The sequence below is a fragment of the Salvelinus alpinus genome, chromosome 3, assembly GCF_045679555.1.
Source record: "Salvelinus alpinus chromosome 3, SLU_Salpinus.1, whole genome shotgun sequence".
NCBI lineage: Eukaryota > Metazoa > Chordata > Actinopteri > Salmoniformes > Salmonidae > Salvelinus > Salvelinus alpinus.
Window position 1 is genome coordinate 85,019,152 of NC_092088.1, and position 24,741 is coordinate 85,043,892.

The 24,741-nt window shown below is 41.9% G+C and overlaps 1 protein-coding gene across 18 annotated transcripts in view; it reads right to left on the reverse strand.

Annotated features, from left to right (window-relative positions):
• LOC139571467 (neurexin-1a-like) overlaps positions 1–24,741 on the reverse strand; it is an 865,000-nt gene that overhangs the window by 532,997 nt on the left and 307,262 nt on the right. For 10 of the 18 annotated variants that reach the window (XM_071394377.1, XM_071394372.1, XM_071394379.1 and 7 more), the window contains one exon: positions 9,883–10,086. In XM_071394377.1, the coding sequence (XP_071250478.1) occupies positions 9,883–10,086 (204 nt within the window). Of the gene's footprint in view, positions 1–1,969; positions 1,997–9,882; positions 10,087–24,741 lie in introns of all 18 variants that reach the window. The other 8 variants (XM_071394368.1, XM_071394375.1, XM_071394366.1 and 5 more) reach the window with 1 other exon arrangement.

Below are 24,741 nucleotides of genomic sequence, written 5' to 3' on the forward strand. Positions count from 1 at the left end.
ATGTCCTCTTCCTCTCTCTCCCTCCTTCCCTACAGACAGTTGTACTCTCTCCCTCCCTCCTTCCCTCCCTACAGGCAGTTGTACTCTCTCCCTCCCTCCCTCCTTCCCTACAGGCAGTTGTACTCTCTCCCTCCCTCCCTCCTTCCCTACAGGCAGTTGTACTCTCTCCATCACTGCCTCCCTCCCTCCCTCCCTCCCTCCTTCCCTACAGGCAGTTGTACTCTCTCCATCACTGTCTGTCTCCCTCTCTCCCTCCTTCCCTACAGGCAGTTGTACTCTCTCCATCACTGTCTGTCTCCCTCCCTCCCTCCCTCCCTCCCTCCCTCCCTCCCTCCCTCCTTCCCTAAAGGCAGTTGTACTCTCTCCATCACTGCCTCCCTCCCTCCTTCCCTACAGGCAGTTATACTCTCTCCATCACTGCCTCCCTCCCTCCCTCCCTCCCTCCCTCCCTCCCTCCCTCCCTCCTTCCCTACAGGCAGTTGTACTCTCTCCATCACTGTCTGTCTCCCTCCCTCCCTCCTTCCCTACAGGCAGTTGTACTCTCTCCATCACTGTCTCCCTCCCTCCCTCCCTCCCTCCCTCCCTCCCTCCCTCCCTCCCTCCCTCCCTCCCTCCCTCCCTCCCTCCCTCCCTCCCTACAGGCAGTTGTACTCTCTCCATCACTGTCTCCCTCCCTCCCTCCCTCCTTCCCTACAGGCAGTTATACTCTCTCCATCACTGTCTCCCTCCCTCCCTCCCTCCCTCCCTCCCTCCCTCCCTCCCTCCCTCCCTCCCTCCCTCCCTCCCTCCCTCCCTCCCTCCCTCCCTACAGGCAGTTGTACTCTCTCCATAACTCCCTCCCTCCCTCCCTCCCTCCCTCCCTCCCTCCCTCCCTACAGGCAGTTGTACTCCCTCCCTCCCTCCCTCCCTCCCTCCCTCCCTCCCTCCCTCCCTCCCTCCCTCCCTCCCTCCCTCCCTCCCTCCCTCCCTCCCTCCCTCCCTCCCTCCCTCCCTCCTACTACATCCATTCCTTCTTACCTCCCTCCCTCTCTCTCTCTCTTCCATCCCTCCCTCCCTCCTGGCAGCCCTACTATCGCCATCCCTCTCTCTCTGCTCTGTGAGGCAGGTTAATGAGAATAATAAAAGGCCGCTCTGTATTTCCTCTCCGCTTTGAAAAGCCTCATCAATTTACCGAGATGGACTGAGGAAGAAGGAATGAAAGAAAAAATAATAGATCTAGGAATGGAGAGAAAGGTAAAACATTTAGGGAAAAAAAGAAAATGAGGGGAACGTGGATAATGATGTGTGGCTAAAACACCTCTGTTTCATATCAGCCTGTTTTAATTTAGAGTCGTCAAGGCTGGTAATTAGAGACAACAGAGTGTGAACAATCACCGTTGACTGCCATATTGGGGGTTCTCGTTCATTTTAACCCCTCCCTCCCTCTATACCTCCATTCCTTCTCTCCCTTCTCCCTCCACTTCCCCAGCAGTCAGTGCTCTGGAAGAGAATAGATTCACACTGCCTGAGGCCCATTACATACTATACATACATTCCATGATCTCCATTGGCCTCTATGCTATGCACTGGTCTGTTCACTGGTCTTTATGATACATAATGTATATCTAAGGTATAGGTAATTGATTGAAATCCTATTGCTAATGTGTTTATAAAATACAGATTTTTCCCCATTAGCCAACCTGGTCTGAAAACATCTAAAACATATGACATCTATATACCATTTACCTACGTAAATATTCTACTTTCTGGCACACATGAACTTAGACAACATACATGCAGGTAATATTTTAAACAAACGGCAACTTTTAAGGCTTAATAAAGTCTTCCTAAACCCTTTAGAAGCCTATATATATATGCAGTTTGTTTAAAGGGGATTTACATTCATGAATAAGACACATTGTGAATACAGAAAAAAGACAGTAGAACAGTATTTAAACAGGAGTATTAAATGTGAGCAGTCTTTACTTACTGGTAGTACAGTTAATCTTGATACAGTCTAGATGGGGGAGAACAGATGAGATGTCACATCATCCTTCATTATGACAGCTGCAGACAATATTAAAACATCCCACCCCTCTGGGGACGACACACGGACACAGGGACCACAGCATGATGCTCTCCACCATGGCCCTCTCCTCCTCCACACCTGGCTCAGGTAAGAGTGACTGGGGTGTGGTAGGAAGAGCATGGCAACTACTACTTTACAATGCCAATCCAATTAGTTAGAGTTTTTTCTGTCAGCAAAGGGCCTTTCACAGTGCTGTTATTAAGCCAATCACTAGGTTATATGTATGGCTGAACCGGAAAGCCTTGACTGACCAACCTATAACTTACTTGATCAACATGTGAATATTTTGTCTAGAAGATTTGAAGATTTATATTTTATTTCATTTGAAAAGTAACACAAACTAATTAACGTAAGGCAGATGTCACAATGAAACATTTCCTGTTTAAAAGTGCCAAATAAAATGGTGTCCTTAACAGAGTAGGTGGTTTAGTCTGTACATGTGACATCTGCAATAAGAGAGTATCAGAATATGGTCATGGTCAAGCTGGGCCACTCGGTAGGGATGCTGGGTGCTCTAACATCTTAGATGTAGGATGGGCCATTCAAAGACACCATGCCTCAAATTGACCACTGTCCTCTCTCTCAAAGCTGTGAAGAACAGTGGACTTTTTTAACCAATTCAAAGGATTAGTACTGAATATCAGGCATGACACCATTGGTGACAGAGGCTTTTCTCACTGCACACTACTACTACTACTACTACTACCACTATAACTACTACTACCAATACTATCTACACCGCTACTATCACTACTACCACTACTACCAATACTATCACTAACACTACTATCACTACTACAACTACCACTACTACCACTACTACTACTACTACTACTACTACTACTACTACTACTACTACTACTACTACTACTACTACTACTACTATCACTACTACTACAACTACTACTACTACGCTACTACTACTACGGCTATCACTACTACATACTGCTTCTACTACTACTACTACTACTACTACTACTACTACTACTACTACTACTACTACCACTGCTACTATCACTACTATTACTTATACTGATACTACCACTACTAATGTTACTAATACTGATACTACTGCTACTAATACCATCTACTAATACCAAGACCACTACTATTACTACTGCAACTAACACTACTACTACTACTACTATCACTACTACTACTACCACTACTATCACTATCACTACTACTACTACTACTATGCTACTACTACTGACTACTGCTGCTGCTACTACTACTACTATCACTACTACTACTACTACTATCACTACTACTACTGCTAATACCTACTGCTTCAACTACTACTACTACTTCTGCTACTACTACTACTAGCACTATCACTACTACTACTACTACTACTACTACTACTACTACCACATCTACGGACTACCGCTGCTACTGCTACTGCTAGTACTAATTCTAGTACTATCACCACCACTACTACTACTACTACTACTAATACTACCAATATCACTACTACTAATACTACTGCTACTACTACTACTACTACTACTACTACTATTACTACTACTACACTAATACTACTACTACTACTACGGCTATCAATAATACATACTGCTTCTACTACTACTATTACCACTACCACTACTACTAATACTACTACTAATAATAATATCACTATCACTACTACTACTACTACTACTACTACTACTACTACTACTACTACTACTACTACTACTACTACTAATACTACGCTACTACTACTAATACTACTACTGCTTCTACTTACTGCTTCTTCTACTACTACCACTACTGACACTATCACTACTACTACTACCACTACTGGCACTATCACTACTACTACTACCACTGTTACTGCTACTGCTACTGCTGCTGCTACAAATACTACTAGTGCTACTACTGCTACTATCACTACTATTACTTCTACTGCTACTAACACTGCTAATGTCACTAATACTGATACTACTGCTACTAATATCATATTATTCTAATACTACTACTACTACTACTACTACTACTACTACTACTACCACTGCTACTACTGCTACTGCTACTACTACTGACTACTACTTCTACTGCAATTAATGCTACCACTACTATCTCTACTACTCATAATAATACTACTACTTCTATTGCTACTACTACTACTACTACTACCACTACTACTACTACTACTACTATATCTTACTACAACTTCATCACTACCATGTGGACCTAAACTTCTATTTCTACTACTTACCTTCAAATAGTTTACTAACACTGCTAGTATTTCTGTATGACATGCTACTACTGTATGTATATGCTGCTAAAGAACCACATGCTGTTGCTGCTACACAGCCTCTCTAGCTTTCTCTCTCTCTCTGATTATTCAGTGAGTCAATGTTGTGCTGTGAGAAGAGAGGACTGACCCAGACATCCTACCCAGGTGGCCCTGCCAGTCGTGTGTCGTCAACCACAGCAGAAAAGTGGTCGCAAACAGCCGAAGACCAACGCCAGCCAGCCCGCACAGGGAATGCTTTAAAAAGAAAGAGGGGAGAGAGGGAGGAGAGGGGAGAGAGAGGAGGGAGACAGAGGAGAGGGAGGAGGGATACCTAGCGATCTAAGGGCAAGGGGAACCGAGTGAAACCAATTAAAGAAAGTATTAAAAAATGACAAAAAAAAAAGGATAAATGTAAACAAAATGTTTTTGTCTGTCATCATCAGATCAGATTTCAGAAGACATCTATGGTAACCGTGGCGATATGGGTTGTCAGTCCTGTAACCGTGGCAATGTGGGTTGTCAGCCCTGTAACCATGGTGATGTGGGTTGTCAGCCCTGTACCAGTGGTGATGTGGGTTGTCAGCCCCCTGTCAGTGTGAGGTGCTGTTGGGTGCTGCTACAACAGGCTGCCCTGAGGTTGACATACCGGCAGAAAGTATTGCCAATGCCATGCCCTCTCCTGCTAAATGCAGGCGGGCGGGCGGACGGACGGACGGACGCACGCACGCACAAATGCACGGACGCACGCACGCACGCACGCACGCACACACACACTACCGGTCAAAACTTTTAGAACAACTTCTCATTCAAGGGTTTCTCTTTATTTTGACTATTTTACAAATTGTAGAATAATATTGAAGACCTCAAAACTATGAAAAAACACATACGGAATCAAGGAAGTGTTTAAAAAAATCTCAATATATTTTATATTTGAGATTCTTCAAAGTAGCCACCTTTTGCCTCGATGACAGCTTTGCTTCACCTGGAATGCTTTTCCAATAGTCTTGAAGGAGTTCCCACATATGCTGAGCATTTGTTGGCTGCTTTTCCTTCACTCTGTGGTCCAACTCATCCCAAACCATCTCAATTGGGTTGAGGTTGGTTGAATGTGGAGGCCAGGTCATCTGATGTAGCACTCCATCACTCCTTTTTGGACAAATAGCCCGTACACAGCCTGGAGGTGTGTTGGGTCATTGTTCTGTTGAAAAACAAATGATAGTCCCACTAAGACCAAACCAGATGGGATGGCGTATCGCTGCAGAATGCTGTGGTAGCCATGCTGGTTAAGTGTGCCTTGAATTCTAGCTAAATCGCAGTGTCACCAGCAAAGCACCCCCGCACCATAACACCTCCTCCTCCATGCTTTACGGTGGGAACCACACATGCAGAGATTATTCGTTCACCCACACCGCGTCTCACAAAAACACAACGGTTGGAACAAAAAATCTCCAATTTGTACTCCAGACCAAAGGACAAATTTCCCACGGTAAAATGTCCATTGCACGTGTTGCTTGGCCCAAGCAAGTCTCTTCTTATTATTGCTGTCCTTAAGTAGTGTTTTTTTTGTTGCAGCAATTAGACTATGAAGGCCTGATTCACACAGTCCCCTTTGAACAGTTGATGTTGAGATGTGTCTATTACTTGAACTCTGTGAAGCATTTATTTGGGCTGCAATTTCTGAGGCGTGTATCTCAAATTGAACTTATCCTCTGCAGCAGAGGTAACTCTGGGTCTTCCATTCTTGTGGCGGTCCTCATGAGAGCCAGTTTCATCATAGAGCTTGATCATTTTTGCGACAGCACTTGAACTAACTTTCAAAGTTCTTTAAATTTGTCTTAAAGTACTGATGGACTGTCATTTATCTTTGCTTATTCGAGCTGTTCTTGCCATAATATGGACTTGGTCTTTTAACAAATATGGCTATCTTCTGAATACCAACTCTACCTTGTCATAACACAACTGATTGGATCAAACGCATTACCAAGTAAAGAAATTCCACAAATTAACGTTTAAGAAGGCACACCAGTTAATTGAAATGCATTCCAGGTGACTAACTCATGAAGCTGGATGAGAGAATGCCAAGAGTGTGCAAAACTGTCATCTCGGCAAAGGGTGGCTATTTGAAGAATCTCAAATCTAAAATATATTTTGATTTGATTAACACTTTTTTGGTTACTACATGATTCCATATGTGCTATTTCATAGTGTTGATGTCTTCACTATTATTCTACAATGTAGAAAATAATAAAAAATAAAGAAAAACCCTTGAATGAGTAGGTGTTCAAAAACTTTTGACCGGTAGGGTATATGCACACACACACACACACACACACACACACACACACACACACACACACACACACACACACACACACACACACACACACACACATCCACATGGGCGGTTATTCTCCATTGTTTGTTTATCTATGCACTTTCATCGCTCTATGAGCTACGTTCGGTAGCACATAAACAGCCGACCGGCGATGTGTTCTAATTGAGCTCGGGGGAAGTCTCTGTCGGTCAAAAGTCTGACCTCCTTCTTGTTATTTTATTAACTCTTTTAGTACCTTGTCTTTTTTACCGACTGCTGTGCTCTTTTTTTGTATTGTCTATTGATTAGATTTGCTACTTCACATTTATTCTGTTGTGTTGAGGAAGAGCTGCAAGTCAGCATTTCACTGCAGTGTTGAGGAGGAGCTGCAAGTCAGCATTTCAATGTAGTGTTGAGGAAAGCTGCAATTCAGCATTTCACTGCAGTGTTGAGGAAGAGCTGCAATTCAGCATTTCACTGTAATGTTGAGGAAAGCTGCAATTCAGCATTTCACTGCAGTGTTGAGGAAGAGCTGCAATTCAGCATTTCACTGCAGTGTTGAGGAGGAGCTGCAAGTCAGCATTTCACTGTAATGTTGAGGAAAGCTGCAATTCAGCATTTCACTGCAGTGTTGAGGAAGAGCTGCAAGTCAGCATTTCACTGTAATGTTGAGGAAGAGCTGCAATTCAGCATTTCACTGTAATGTTGAGGAAAGCTGCAATTCAGCATTTCACTGCAGTGTTGAGGAGGAGCTGCAATTCAGCATTTCACTGTAATGTTGAGGAAAGCTGCAATTCAGCATTTCACTGCAGTGTTGAGGAAGAGCTGCAAGTCAGCATTTCACTGCAGTGTTGAGGAGGAGCTGCAATTCAGCATTTCAATGTAATGTTGAGGAAAGCTGCAATTCAGCATTTCACTGCAGTGTTGAGGAAGAGCTGCAAGTCAGCATTTCACTGCAGTGTTGAGGAGGAGCTGCAATTCAGCATTTCAATGTAACGTTGAGGAAAGCTGCAATTCAGCATTTCACTGCAGTGTTGAGGAAGAGCTGCAGGTCAGCATTTCACTGCAGTGTTGAGGAAGAGCTGCAAGTCAGCATTTCACTGTAATGTTGAGGAAAGCTGCAATTCAGCATTTCACTGTAATGTTGAGGAAAGCTGCAATTCAGCATTTCAATGTAGTAGTGTGGAAGAGCTGCAATTCAGCATTTCACTGCAGTGTTGAGGAAGAGCTGCAAGTCAGCATTTCACTGTAATGTTGAGGAAAGCTGCAATTCAGCATTTCAAAGTCGTGTTGAGGAAGGGCTTCAACATAGCATTTCACTGGTGTGTTGAGGAGGAGCTGCAAGTCAGCATTTCAAAGTAGTGTTGAGGAAGGGCTTCAACATAGCATTTCACTGTGGTGTTGAGGAAGAGCTGCAAGTCAGCATTTCAGTGCAGTGTTGATGAAGAGCTGCAAGTCAGCATTTCACTGTGGTGTTGAGGAAAGCTGCAATTCAGCATTTCAGTGGTGTGTTGAGGAGGAGCTGCAAGTCAGCATTTCAAAGTAGTGTTGAGGAAGGGCTTCAACATAGCATTTCACTGTGGTGTTGAGGAAGAGCTGCAAGTCAGCATTTCACTCTAGTGTTGAGGAAGAGCTGCAAGTCAGCATTTCACTCTAGTGTTGATGAAGAGCTGCAAGTCTGCATTTCAATGTAGTGTTTACAGTGCTGTGTACTGTGCACGTGACGAAAACACTTATTTGTCTGGGATACCAATAAGATTACAGAGGCAGTGGAGGGACCACGCAGAAATGTAATACACTAGAGTGTATGTATGGTCCCTCCATAGACCAGCACAGTTCTAGAATGTGTTGACAATGGCAGCCATCTTGGTCAGGTCTATTTAGTTATATGGGGGGGACAATATTAGATATTAGACATGACTTGTACCACTGTTACAGAGCACAGACTTCAGACCTGTGAGTGTAGAGGGCTTGGACAGGGCCGACAGGAGATGAAAGGAATAAGCCAATAAGTAAAGTCAGACAGGCTTGAAACTTAGAGACAGGTCTGGTGTCTTCTGTCGAGTAAGGGGTGGAGAGGGCACGAGCGCTAAATATTGAGAGCACCAAGGGGGACTGACAGGAAGGTACCAGTATTTAGGGTTCAAGGCTATAATGGGATTCAAGGTTCCGGATTAAAGTGTCTGCAAATTTTTATACATTAAATATTATATCTGGAGATTAGGGTTAGATAGAGATATCTGGGGCTGGATATGGGGGGCAGTGGGGTATGTGTTTGGGGCAGTGATCTGGCTGTAAGGGGGAGGGTGGGGCAGCGATCTGGGGGTAGGGTAGGGTGGGGTACAGGTGGAGTAGGACATAGAGCATTCCCTGATGGGTCAGAACGACAGCGTGCTCATTTGGCAGTGAGCGGAGAGCCGCAGACTCTGGCCACTGAAGGGTTCAATACCATCCCCTTCTATTCAACATAATGTACAGTATATCAAAAGCTAACAGGGTAATGTACAGCATATCAATAGCTAACAGGGTAGCGTGCGAGTATAATATACACTGAACAAAAATATAAACGCAACATGTGAAGTCTTGGTCCCATGTTTCATGAAATTAAATATGTGTTAAACATATCTATATACAGTATATCTCTACTTTTGGGCACAAATTTGCTTACATCCCTGTTAGTGAGCATTTCTCCATTTACCAAGGTAAGATATTCACCTAACAGGTAATGCTTATCAAGAAGCTGATTAAACAACAGGAATATTTCTATCTGTAAAAAAATCATTCTGATTGGCTGGGCCTGGCTGCCCAGTAGTTGCCTGGTTGCCAAGTGGGTGGGCCTATGCCCTCCAAGGCCCACGCATCGCTGCATCCTTGCCTAGTCATGTGAAATCCGTAGATTAGGACCTCATTTATTTTTTCCAATTGACTGATTTCCTTATATGAACTGTAACGTCAACAAAATCTTAGAAATGGTTGCATGTTGCATTTAACTTTTTGTTCAGCATACTGTAGATGTAAGATGAGTGTCTGTTTCAGGATAAAGAGGGTGCGATGTGTGGGATAGTATTACATGAAACCTGTGTAAAACTATGATCAATAAACCTATGTGAGCTTGTCTTCAGCAATGTGTTCACGTTACAGTATGTGCACAGTTTGGGATGCTTGTTGTGGTCATGTCATGTGATCCATAGGCTAGGTGCACCATTTGTGTTTTGTTGTAGCTGCTGTGGCATGAGGCTATACCGCGAGGCGCAGCGTTACCTAGGTTGACTGTGAGGCGGACACGGCCGGTCTCCAGCTCCAGGCGCAGTGTGTCTGCGCTGTCACGTGAAGTTGTGGCCATCAGCACGCCATATGCCCGTTGAGAACGGAACCGCAGCGACACGTCTTCAGCCTCCGTCTGCATCACCACCGGCAGCTGGATCTTCATGAACTTACTGCCGTCATAACTCAGGATGGTCGCATCTGGGAAGAGGAGAGGGGGAGGGAGAGGGGAGGAGAGATGGGAAGGGCAAGATAGGAGAGATGGGGAGGGGAGGAGAGATGGGGAGGAGAGGAGGGATAGGGAGTAGAGGAGAGATGGTGAGGGGATTAGAGGAGAGAGGAGATAGAGAAATTAATACATGTTGAGGTATTTATTGTAAAATCTAAGTCAAGTAAGTCAGAATACTGCACTCAATATCAATTGAGCTTGACAATAAACATACTATTTTAAGTATTGTAACTGAGATTTATTGTATTTTGATAAAGTAATAATGATTTCAGAGAAAATGGCAATTGATTTGGTTGTCTGTTTCCAAATACGGTGCAGTGTTATGGTAAATTCACATGAGGTTGGTGGTACCTTAATTGGAGAGAACGGGCTCATGGTAATGGCAGAATCAGTGGAATGGTATCAAATACATCAGACACATTGTTTCCTGGTGTATGATGACATTCCATTTGCTCTGTTCCAGCCAATATTATGAGCCGTTCTCCCCTCAGCAGCCTCCTGTGGGTAAATATATTATTAAAACAGAAGGTTATACTGTATTTGCTAACACTCTTCAACACACACATGCACGCACACACACACACACACATACACAAGCACACACATCCAACATGGTTATGTCTGTTGCTGCAATACTCTCAGGTCCAGAATCCCACCAACCAGTAAATATGCATGTGTGTCCATACTGACAAGTGACAAGACCATGACTGAATTCATAAACAAAGGCTCTCTTCAGACTACAGAGATTGGACCCGTTTTACATTTCAGTCATTTAGCAGATGCTCTTATTCACAGAGACTTACATGAGCAATTAAGGTTAACTGTTTTGCTCAAGGGCACATGGAAAGATGTTTCACTTATTTGGCTCGGGGATTTGAAACAGCAACATTTCGTTAGGCTACCTGCCTGCTTAGGTGACACGGCTAAATAGTCCTGTAGGGTAGTGAAGTCAGAGTAAAATCACCATGACACCACTATTCTACAGGTGTGCACTGCTCCTTACCCAGGACCTTGTGTATCAAGACAGTGAAAAGGGTAAGTCTTGGGCTCAAGGATTTTAAATGATGTCAAATACTATGTGAACCCACGTATCAGTTCTCTCTACAGTGATTCTGGGCAGATCGTTTACCACTGAGAGAAGAGGGTGTAACAACATCCCCAATAACCAGACAAACCACAACCTAATAACACAACCATTAGGGCCACAGACAAGACAGACAGACAGAAGACAGATAGACATATGTCCTGCAATTCTACACATTTTGACATGTGGTGGAGAGAAAGTTTAGCAATTTTAAAACTAATTTCATGCAATTCTACCCATTTTTACATGGGGGGAAGATACATTTTTGTCGTTTTAAAGCTAATTTCCTGCAATTCTACACATTTTGCCATGACTTATGCCATGTTAATATGATATCTGAGTGAGCGTGACTAACAAAATCAATGGAGGCCTCTGCAGGTCAAGGCCCCTGGGCACATGCCCTTCGTGCCCGGTCGGTATTCGGCCATGATTACCGTAAAAAGTTTAGTTTATTAGGATCCCCATCAGCTACTGTACTTCTTGGGGTCCACATACAACGTACAAATACATGATAAAGTACAGAACAAGAACACCATAAGATAGCACTGCCCTATTGCTTGTATTAGAGATACCAGGCTGAAACACTCTGATCCCTGTATAATCTCTAAGAGAAATTATAAACATTTCTCACAGCAAGCTTTTATCCTTGACTTATATCACTCTGAGCTTTTATCCACTTGCTGCTTTCTGGACCCGGTTTTAGCCCTTGCTTTTTTCTCTTCTATTGTTACCTCTATGTCTGATAAACATGCCCCGCTTAAGAATCACAGAGTAAGAAACCGAACCAGTTCTTGGTTCTCTCCTGAATTGTCAGGTCTTTTCCTGCAAAAGAATCGGGCCTGGGCCTTGGCGAGGAAAACAGGTACTCCAGCTGATTGGCTTTTTTAGGCAATTGAGAAATAAATGTACTGCAGCTGTCAAAAAGGCAAAATCAAATTACTTCCTTAATGCTATGACAGATTCTGCAGGAGATCCTGCAAAATTCTGGAAAACCGTTAATTCACTGAAACGGGGGAATTCTGCTGTTTCTCTTCCTAAGCAAATTACCTCAGACTTCTGTATTCTAACTGAAAAAAATGATATTTGTGATGCTTTTAATAAGCATTTCATCTCTGCTGGTTTTTTATTTGAAAGGAAAAGTGGACTTTGTGGTACTGGCCAGTTAGTTGATTTTTCGTCTTGCTTTTCAACCGTTACTCTGAAAAATGGTAACCCTGTTTTTAGTTTCCAGAAAATAACTGAAGCAGAGGTTCTAATTGCCCTGTGTGCCATTGATACTAAGAAATCCTTAGGCGCTGACAAATTAGACCCGTACTTACTTAAGTGTGCTGCACCTATTTTTGCTGGTTCAGTAACACACATTTTTAATCTAACATTAAGCACAGGAAATATCCCTAAGGTGTGGAAAGCAGCTTTTGTTCTGCCATTACATAAGGGAGGTGACGGTAGTGATTTGGATAACTATCGACCCATCTCTAGGCTCCCTTGTCTGGTAAAGATTCTAGAATCTATAGTCAACAAACAGTTACAATCTTTTCTTTCTGCTAACAGTATTCTTAGTACCAATCAATCTGGTTTTAGATCTAAACACAGTACCACATCGGCCACTATGCTTGTTGTAAATGATATTGCAAATGCCTTAGACGATAGAAAGCACTGTGCTGCGTTGTTTGTAGATTTGTCAAAAGCTTTTGACACTGTAGACCATGCTATCCTTTTGAGTAAGCTGTCATCTATAGGACTGGGCACTGATGCCTGCCGATGGTTTTATGACTATCTTAAAGATAGAACTCAAGCCGTCATGGTCGATGGGGTCAAGTCTGACCCCTTACAGTTACTTAAAGGGGTCCCTCAGGGTTCAATAATTGGCCCACTATTGTTCTCACTTTATATAAACAACATTGGTGATGATGTCAGATATTGTAAATTCCATTTATATGCAGATGACACAGTGATGTACTCTATTGCTCCAACAGCGGACCAAGCTTTAATGCAGTTGGAGTCTGATTTTAGGATACTACAGGGGTCTCTTTTACAGCTTAAACTTGTTTTAAACGCTAAGAAAACAAATGTCATGTTTTTTTCTAGGTCTAAACTCTCAGTTAGAAACACGTTTGTAATCACTAGCTTGGATGGTACTCAAATCAATAAGGTCTCTGCATATAAATACTTAGGGGTATGGTTAGATGATAGGCTTTCTTTTAAAAAACATGTTACTGAATTGGGAAAAAAGCTCAAATTCAAGATAGGATTCCTTTACAGAAACAGGGCTTGTCTGTCCTCTGTAAATAGGAAAAAAATTGTGCAGGCTACTTTTATGTCCGTTTTAGATTATGGTGATATTATCTATATGCATGCATCGGCAAACACATTAAAACCACTGGATGCTATTTACAGTACCATTGTGCACTCAGGTTTATCACGGGTGATAGTTACAGAACTCATCACTGTATCCTATATCAACATGTGGGTTGGGTCTCTCTATCTGTGAGGCGAGAGCAACATGCTCTCTTGTTTATTTATAAAGCACTTCTTTTAAAACTACCTCCATATATATCATCATTAATTTCCACAAGATGTACTAATTTTAAAACCAGATCACAGATGTGGATTACATTAGAGACTCCTGCGGTCTCCACAGAGTTGGGTAGGACTGCCTTCAGTTCCTTTGCACCTTATTCATGGAACAAACTGCAGATCCAACTTAAGTTAGACACTCTGGTGTCCCTTGCCCATTTTAAAATGCTTATGGAGGATCAATATGATGTTGTCTGTGATTGTTTCTGTTGAATTGTGTATGTTTTGAAATGTTCTTGTCTGTATGTCTAAAACTGTACTTGTCAACATGTTTACACAGGGCACAGCCGTAAAAGAGATCCAGGTCTCAGTCTGTTTTCCCTGTTAAAATAAAGATGAAAAAAAATAAAAAAATAAAAAATAAAAGTACATTAAATGTAATTATATTTGGGGAAGACACTAAGAGACTACAAAAATACTATTTACACACTATTCATACTGTATACATACAGTGGCAAGAAAAAGTATGTGAACCCTTTGTAATTCCCTGGATTTCTGCATAAATTGGTCATCAAATTTGATCTGATCTTCATCTAAGTCACAACAATATACAAACATAGTATGCTTAAACTAATAACACACAAATTATTGTATTTGTCGTGTCTATATTGAATACATCATTTAAACATTCACAGTGTAGGTTGGGAAAAGTATGTGAACCCCGAGGCTAATGACTTCTCCTGGAGTCACCTGGAGTCAGGAGTCAGCTAACCTGGAGTCCAATCAATGAGACAAGATTGGAGATGTTGGTTAGAGCTGTCCTGCCCTATTAAAACACTCACAAAATGTGAGTTTTCTATTCACAAGAAGCATTGCCTGATGTGAACCATGCCTCGAACAAAAGAGATCTCAGAAGACATAAAATTAAGAATCGTTGACTTGCATTAAGCTGGAAAGGGTTACAAAAGTATCTCTAAAAGCCTTGATGTTCATCAGTCGTAAGACAAATTGTCTATACATTGAGAAAGTTCCGCACTGTTGCTAATCTCCCTAGGAGTGGCTATCCTGCAAATATGACTGCAAGAGCACAGCGCAGAATGCTCAATGAGATTAAGAAAAATCCTAGAGTGTCAGCTAAAGACTTACAGAAATCTCTGGAACATGCTAACATCTCTGTTGACGAGTCTACGATATGTAAAACACTAAACAAGAATGGTCTTCATGGGAGTACACCACAGAACGAAGCCACCGCTGTTCAAAAAAAACATTGCTGCAAGTCTGAACTTTTCCAAAGTGCACCTGGATGTTCTACAGCGCTACAGGCAAAATATTCTGTGGACAGATGAAATTACAGTTGAGTAGTTTGGAAGGAACACACAACACTATGTGTGGAGAAAAAAGGCACAGCACACCAACATCAAAACCTCATTCTAAATGTAAAGTATGGTGGAGGGAGCATCATGGTTTGGGGCTGCTTTGCTGCCTCAGGGCCTGGACAGCTTGCTATCATCGACGTAAAAATGAATTCCCAAGTTTATCAAGACATTTTGCAGGAGAATGTCAGGCTATCTGTCCGCCAGTTGAAGCTCAACAGAAGTTGAGTGATGCAATGGGACAACAACACAAAACACAGAAGATAATCAACAACAGAATGGTTTTAACAGAATAAAATACATCTTCTGGAGTGGTCAAGTCATAGTCCTGACCTCAACCTGATTGAGATGCTGTGGCATGACCTCAAGAGAGCAATTCACACCAGACATCCCAAAAATATTGCTGATCTGAAACAGTTTTGTAAAGAGGAATGATCCAGAATACCTCCTGACCGTTATGCAGGTCTGATCCGCAACTACAGAAAACGTTTGGTTGAGGTTATTGCTGCCAAAGGAGGGTCAACTAGTTATGAAATCTAAGGGTTCACATACTTTTTGGACCCTGCACTGAATATTTACACAGTGTGTTCAACAAAGACATGAAAACATATACTTGTTTGTGTGTTATTAGTTTAAGCAGACTGTGTTTGTCTATTGTTGTGACCTAGATGAAGTTCAGATAAAATGTTATCACCAATTTGTGCATAAATCCAGGTATTTCCAAAGGGTTCACATAATTGTTCTTGCCAATGTATGTACAGTTGAAGTCAGAAGTTTACATACACCTCAGCCAAATACATTTAAACTCAGTTTTTCACAATTCCTGACATTTAATCATAGTAAAAATTCCCTGTCTTAGGTCAGTTAGGATCACCACTTTATTTTAAGAATGTGAAATGTCAGAATAATAGTAGAGAGAAGGATTTATTTCAGCTTTCATTTCTATCATCACATTCTCAGTTGGTCAGAAGTTTACATACATTCAATTAGTATTTGGTAGCATTGCCTTTAAATTGTTTAACTTGGGTCAAACGTTTTGGGTAGCCTTCCACAAGCTTCCCACAATAAGTTGGGTGAATTTTGGCCCATTCTTCCGGACAGAGCTGGTGTAACTGAGTCAGGTTTGTAGGCCTCCTTGCTCGCACACGCTTTTTCAGTTCTGCACAAACATTTCTATAGGATTGAGCTCAGGGCTTTGTGATGGCCACTAATACCTTGACGTTATTGTCCATAAGCCATTTTGCCACAACTTTGGAAGTATGTTTGGGGTCATTGTCCATTTGGAAGACCCATTGGCGACCAAGCTTTAACTTCCTGACTGATGTCTTGTGATGTTGCTTCAATATATCCACAAAATATCCACAAACATGTGTAATTATTTGTATGAACATAACAAGATTAAACAACTGAGACTGAAGCTGAACAAGCTGAACTGAGACTGAAGCTGAACAAGTTCAGGAGGAGGATGAGAGCGAGAGAGTCGGGGGACAAAGACATGCTAAAACAGGTGTTTTTTATCTATCATTATAACAAAAATGGAGGGATTGATGGAAACATGGAGAGGCATGGAGACCATTGCCAGCTCCAAGGCCAGAGAGATAGCTATCATCCTGGTACAAAATCGAATGTGGCCCTCCCCCTGCTTGGAGTCTCTAAAACAGCGTTATCAGAGCCCTGCTGTCTGCTACTGTAGGAGACCACATGCAGGATAGGGCACTGTCATGTTCACTCACTGTAGAGGGGAGAACACTGACCAACCAAACACACACACACACACACACACACACACACACACACACACACACACACACACACACACACACACACACACACACACACACACACACACACACACACACACACACACACACACACACGCACACACACACTGTACAAAAAGCACAGTGTTCGTATCACACACACACACATTGTTAATATCATCACATAATTTTTTTTTTTTAAATGCACTGCTGACCAGTAACACATAACCTATATAGAACAGGGGGAAGCAGAGAGTGGCTGTGCAAATGTGTGTCTGTGTGCGTGTGTGTGTGTGTGTGTGTGTGTGTGTGTGTGTAACGTCTTTATCTGAAAAGAAGAGAGTGTATTACAAAGATGTGACCATGTCACAATTTAGCAAGTTTCAAGTCTTAACCTTCGAGTCTCATGTCAAGTACCAGAGCTCAAGTCAAGTCCCTAAATGTGGGTTTCGTTTCCCCAAGTCAATGGTTAATTGTTTTACACCACTTTCAATTCACTAGGCCTATTAGTACATTACATAGACCTACATAATACACTTCCCAGATCAGGAAATAAATGTTTTTTGAATCATCAATATGAATAGAAAGGCAATCCAAATGATGATTTACAGTTAGTGTTGCTAGTACAGTTTGACTTACATTGTGCAATCTCCAAGTGTTGTTGTTTCCCCCCTGCCCAGTACATGCGTGTTGAGAGGCCTGTGGTTGGCTGAGAATAAACATTCCCCCAAAACTCTTGCTTAGAGTGACAAGTGTGGAAAATATAGTACATTGCTCTATAGTATAGAACAGTGTTCTATAACATAGAACAGTGCTCTATAATATAGGACAGTGGTCTATAATATAGGACAGTGCTCCATAATATAGAACAGTGATCTATAATATAGAATAGTGGTCTGTAACATAGAACAGTGGTCTATAATATAGAACAGTGGTCTATAATATAGAACAGTGGTCTATAATATGGGACAGTGGTCTATAATATAGGACAGGGCTCTTTAATATAGAACAGTGGTCTATAATATAGAACACTGTAATATAGGATGGTGCTCTATTTTTCCCATTGCCTGGCGCAGCGGCGCTAGGCAGAAAATAATTTAAGGGTCAATTCCCATTTAACCCAATGAGAGAGGAACAGGAGAGGTGGTGCTGCTCTTTTGGGAAATTCAAGACTCTAGTATAACAGCTCTAGTCCAAGACTCTAGTATTACAGCTCTAGTCCAAGTCTCTAGTATTACAGCTCTAGTACAACGCTACTCCTGTTTTGATTATCTTCATGTTTGTTATTATTAAACTCACCTTCTACACCTGCTTCCTGACTCCCTGTGTATACTTTACATAGATGCTCTAGTCCAAGTTAAGTCCCTAGTCATAGATGTTCCAGTCCAAGTCGAGTGTTTTTTTATTTTTGCGACTTTTTTATTTTTGCGACTCACGTGACTCGAGTCCACATCTCTGGTGTATGTGTATGTGCCTGCATAACTCTCTGTCTGTCTGCCTGTGCATGTTTGATTGTCTGCCTGTACTTGCCAATGTCACGACTCCCACCGAAGGTGGTTCCTCTTCCTGTTCGGGCGGGGCTCGGCGGTCGTCATCACCGGTCTACTAGCTGCCACCGATCCCTTTTTCCATTTTCTGTTGTTTTTGTCTTATTGGTTACACCTGTTTCTTGTTTAGGTTTTAGTTGGGCTATTTAAGCCGGTATGCCCGCCTGCTCTTTGTGCGGGCTTATATTTCCTCTGTTCATGTCTGTGGTTGTGCTATTTCCGTTGTTTTTTCCTCCGGACTGGTTGGGTCCTGGTTTTGGGCCGGTCTTGTTATTTGCGCCTGGTGTTTTGGCGTGACCATTTTCACTGCGCCGGAATAAAACATTGTTCTTTACCCTCTGCTTCCTGCGCCTGACTCCGCACCCACTACGCATAGATTGCATGATAGCCAAACTGTTATTTTCTCTTGTCTGGGGCTCCTTTCATGTTTAGGAGTTGCTGTGTCTCTCTCTCCGTCACACTACCAATCCAGCCACTCACACAGACACACACCAACGCACAAACACACATACAAATACACTCTGTGTTCTCCAAACAGTCTGTCATCTCCCATTAGGTGATATGTGCCTGCACTGCACATTCCCTACAATCTGGGAGCACGTACAGACAGTCTACATCTTCTCTACCATCTGGGAACCCACCTCCACACTCTCTCTGCTACAACAGTATTTTGGTTAATTAGCAAATGGGACTGCAGGGGGGGAGTACATTTAGTATGCGTTCAGGAGGACATTTAGTATGCGTTCAGAAGGAAAATTGGTGTGCGTTCAGGAGGACATTTAGTATGCGTTCAGGAGGACATTTAGTATGCGTTCAGGAGGACATTTAGTATGCGCTCTGGAGGACATTTAGTATGCGCTCTGGAGGACATTTTGTAAATTAAATCATATTTTATTGTTTGTGAGAAACAAATAATTCATTCTTAATTAATCTGTATTTATCCACCAGGTTGTATGGCACACCATGCAGTATCTGTATTTATCCACCAGGTTGTATGGCACACCATGCAGTATCTGTATTTATCCACCAGGTTGTATGGCACACCATGCAATATCTGTATATATCCACCAGGTGGTAAGGTACACCATGCAGTATCTGTATTTATCCACCAGGTGGTAAGGTACACCATGCATGAAGACGTGAGGACTAGGCACACACACATACACACAGGCTCCAGTTTACAATCTGGAGACGTCAAAACAGCTGGCAGTGTGCCAGGGCGGATCCCACGTTCCGTCTGTAAGTACCACCGCTCAGTCTCCAACTAGTCAGCCTTCAGTAGTCTTCAGATTATAGGGCTTCAACAAACAGTACACTTCAGATTGTAGGGCTTCAACAAACAGTACACTTCAGATTATAGGGCTTCAACAAACAGTACACTTCAGATTATAGGGCTTCAACAAACAGTACACTTCAGATTGTAGGGCTTCAACAAACAGTACACTTCAGATTATAGGGCTTCAACAAACAGTACACTTCAGATTATAGGGCTTCAACAAACAGTACACTTCATATTATAGGGCTTCAACAAACAGTACTCTTCAGATTATAGGACTTCAATACAAAGTACTCCTTTGATTACAGGTTTTCAACATACAGTTATCTTCAGATTATAGGGGTTACCATTAAATCAATTCATATGAATCCATATCAATCCAAGTATGCTCTCCTCTCTAGACAGACAACTATCTTCAATACATGGAAATGACTTGCACCCCCTATGGCCACTCATATTCCACCTCCTCCCTCTCTCCATCGCTCTCTCTCTTCCTCCCCTTTCTCTCTCTCCCTGCCTCCTTCCCTCCCTGTATTACCATTGACTACCCTCTTTCTACCTCTCTTCACTCTCTCTCGCCCTCCCGCATATCCTACTGTATGCCCTCATTTTCTGGCAACTGATTAGCAGGGGTGGGAAGGGATAGATCCGTAGAGTCAAAGACTGGGTACGTTCACAGCTATCTCTCTCTCTACTGTCTCCTCCTCCCTCCCTCCCCTCTCTCTCCCTGTTCTCTTTCTCTCTCCCTGTTCTCTCTCTCGCTCGTTATTTCACTGTTCTCTTTACCTCTAAGGTTAAGGTAAGGGATAAGTTAAGGATTAAGGTAATGGCTAAGGTAAGGGATAAGGTAAGGGTTAAGGTAAGGGATAAGGTAAGGGTTAAGGTAAGGGATAAGGTAAGGGTAAAATTAAGGGTTAAGGTAAGGGCTGAGGTAAGGGATAAGGTAAGGGTTAAGGTAAGGGATAAGGTAAGGGTTAAATTAAGGGATAAGGTAAGGGCTGAGGTAAGGGTTAAGGTAAGGGTTAAGGTAGGGGATAAGGTAAGGGTTAAATTAAGGGATAAGGTAAGGGTTAAGGTAAGGGTTAAGGTAAGGGATAAGGTAAGGGTTAAGGTAAGGGATAAGGTAAGGGTAAAATTAAGGGATAAGGTAAGGGCTGAGGTAAGGGATAAGGTAAGGGTTAAGGTAAGGGTTAAATTAAGGGATAAGGTAAGGGCTGAGGTAAGGGATAAGGTAAGGGTTAAGGAAGGGGATAAGGTAAGGGTTAAATTAAGGGATAAGGTAAGGGTTAAGGTAAGGGTTAAGGTAAGGTTTAAGGTAAGGAATACGGTAAGGGATAAGGTAAGGGTTAAGGTATGGGTTCAGGTATGGGTTAAGGTAAGGGTTAAGGTAAGGGTTAAGGTAAGGGTTAAGGTAAGGGATACGGTAAGGGTTAAGGTAAGGGATAAGGCAATGGGTTAAGGTATGGGTTATGGTAAGGGTTAAGGTAAGGGTTAAGGTAAGGGACAAGGTAAGGATTAAGGTAAGGGCTAAGGTAAGGGATAAGGTAAGGGTTAAGGTAAGGGATAAGGTAAGGGTTAAGGTAAGGGATAAGGCAAGGGGTTAATTAATGGATAAGGTAAGGGTTAAGGTAAGGGTTAAGGTAAGGGTTAAGGTAAGGAATAAGGTAAGGGTCAAGGTAAGGGTTAAGGTAAGGGATAAGGTAAGGGTTAAGGTATGGGTTCAGGTATGGGTTAAGGTAAGGGTTAAGGTAAGGGTTAAGGTAAGGGATACGTGTATGGGTTAAGGTATGGGTTAAGGTAAGGGTTAAGGTAAGGGTTAAGGTAAGGGTTAAGGTAAGGGATAAGCTAAGGGTTAAGGTAAGGGTTGAGGTAAGGGTTAAGGTAAGGGTTAAGGTAAGGGATACGGTATAGGTTAAGGTAAGGGTTAAGGTAAGGGTTAAGGTAAGGGTTAAGGTAAGGGATAAGGTATGGGTTAAGGTAAGTGTTAACCTCTTGAAGCTAGTGGGCATAATTTTCATGTTTGGAAAAATAACGTTCCCATTGTAAGCTGCCTATTTCTCAGGTCCAGATGCTAGAATATGCATATAATTGACAGAGTATGATAGAAACCACTCTAAAGTTTCCAAAACTTTCAAAATATTGTCTGTGAGTATAACAGAACTCATTTTATAGGCGAAAACCTGAGGAAATCCAACCCGGAAGTGACTTCTATTTTGAAAAATCACTGTTCCATTGCCTGCCTTTCGTCCATTTAAAGGGATATCAACCAGATTCCTTTTCCTGTGGCTTCCTCAGAGTGTGAACAGTCTTTAGACATAGTTTCAAGCTTTTTTTTTGAAAATGAGCGAGATTTATCAAAACGCGTCAGTGGATAGGCAGATGTCCCTCCATTAGCTTTTGGGCCAGACACTCGTTGCTCGACATTTTCTTTCTCTCCAGTATTGAATAGTTTACAGTCCGGTTGAAATATTATCGATTATTGATTTTTACGACCTTTTTACGACCTTTACGGATACTATATGGAATTTTCGTCAACCCTTGATGACCTGCCTAAGGCTGTGGAATACTGAACATAACGCGCCAAAGAAAACAAATGGAGGTATTTTGATCTAAAAAAAATCTTTATTACTCTCTCTCATCGACAAATACAACTTACAAATGTGACCTGGACAGTACAGTAGCTCACAACACAGCACTATACTTCTACAAATATCTAGAACATCTACAAATATCTAGAAAATCTACAAACATCCAAAAAATCTACAAAAATCTTCCTTCTTCTTACATCTACAAATAGAAAATAAAAAGTGTGACCGGCTCCCACAGAGAAAATGACAATTGAACATCTTTCCACTTTCCAAAATCCTAACTTTAGCTTGAAATAGTTAAAGAGATTGGAGATGTTTACGTTTTGATCCTAGTAGACAACTGGACAGTTAGAATGATGCATGATGCATCTGTCGACAAGCACCCAGGCCAGATTGGCATTACAGCAACGCCTCTCAGTAAAGATGCTGCCAAGTGGGACAAGACAAAGCAATGTCTAATTACATGGTGACAGAATGAAACACACACACGCGTGCAGTCACATATACAGTTGAAGTCGGAAGTTTACATACACCTTAGTCAAATAAATTTAAACTCAGTTTTTCACAATTCCTGACATTTAAACTTACTAAAAAATCCCTGTTTTATGTCAGTTAGGATCACCACTTTATTTTAAAAATGTGAAATGTCAGAATATTAGTAGAGAAATGTCACGATCGTCGTAAGAAGCGGACCAAAGCGCAGCGTGGTTTGAATACATTATTCTATAATTAATGAAGAACACTTAAACAAAAAACAACAAAACGAATAAGACGAACGTGACCGCTATATAAACACTGTGCAAACATGCAACATAACATAGACAATAACCCACAACCCACAATACAAAACAGGCTACCTAAATATGGTAAAACGCAAAACACCTGTCTCTGATTGAGAACCATATCAGGCCAAACACATAGAAATAGACAAACCAGACAAACAACATAGAATGCCCACTCAGATCACACCCTGACCAAACAAAACATAAAACATACAAAGCAAACTATGGTCAGGGCGTGACAAGATAATTATTTCTTTCAGCTTTTATTTCTTTCATCAAATTCCCAATGGGTCCGAAGTTTACATACACTCAATTACTATTTGGTAACATTGCCTCTAAACTGTTTATCTTGGGTCAAACGTTTCGGGTAGCCTTCCACAAGCTTCCCACAATAAGTTGGGTGAATTTTGGCCTATTCCTCCTGACAGAGCTGGTGTAACTGAGTCAGGTTTGTAGACCTTCTTGCTAGCACACACTTTTTCAGTTCTGCCAACACATTTTCTATAGGATTGAGGTCAGGGCTTTGTGATGGCCACTTCAATACCTTGACTTTGTTGTCCTTAAGCCATTTTGCCTCAACTTTGGAATTATGCTTGGGGTCATTGTCCATTTGGAAGACCCATTTGCGACCAAGCTTTAACTTCCTGACTGATGTCTTGAGATGTTGCTTCAATATATCCAAATCATTTTCCTGCCTCATGATGCCATCTATTTTGTGACGCGCAACAGTCCCTCCTGCAGCAAAGCACCCCCACATGATGCTGCCACCCTCATTCTTTATGGTTGGGATGGTGTTCTTGGGCATGCAAGCCTCCCCCTTTTTCCTCAAAACATAGCGATGGTCATTATGGCCAAACAGTTCTAATTTTCTTACATCAGACTAGAGGACATTTCTCCAAAAATAACGATATTTGTCCCCGTGTGCAGTTGCAAACCGTAGTCTGGCTCATCTCTAGGAGACAGAACACTTCTCCTTCCTGAGAGGTATGCCAGCTGCATGATGCCATGGTGTTTATACTTGCGTACTATTGTTTGTACAGATGAACGTGGTACCTTCAGGCGTTTTGAAATTGCTCCCAAGGATGAACCAGGTGTTGGTCTTGGCTGAATTCTTTTGTTTTTCCCATGATGTCAAGCAGAGGTACCAAGCTGTTTGTGAACTTCTGACCCACTGGAATTGTGATACAAGAATTATAAATTAAATAATCTGTCTGTTAACAATTATTGGAAAAGTTACTCGTGTCATGCACAAAGTATTTGTATTAACCGACTTGCCAAAACTATAGTTTGTTAACAAGAAATTTGTGGAGTGGTTGAAAAATGATTTTTAACGACTCCAACCTAAGTGTATGTAAACTTCCGACTTCAACTGTACAGTACATACAAACACTTAACAAATACATATTTTATAGACCAAACACATATTGAGTTAAAAAGCAATTTTCTCACTTTGTCATGATCACTGTCTCACTCAGTTGAATTGTCAAGGGATGGGAAATGAATTGCCAATATGAAATATGGTTAACTTATATGACACAGAACACCGCCACACAGTGCATTACTAAGCATTAGTAATCTACACACCATATACTGTAGGTCTAATTCACTGCAAAGGGGCATCCTTGGAGACCTGATTCGTTAGTATGCTGAAATGAATTGCTCAGTGTCTGTCCTTCTCTCTCTCTCCCTCTCTCTACCTT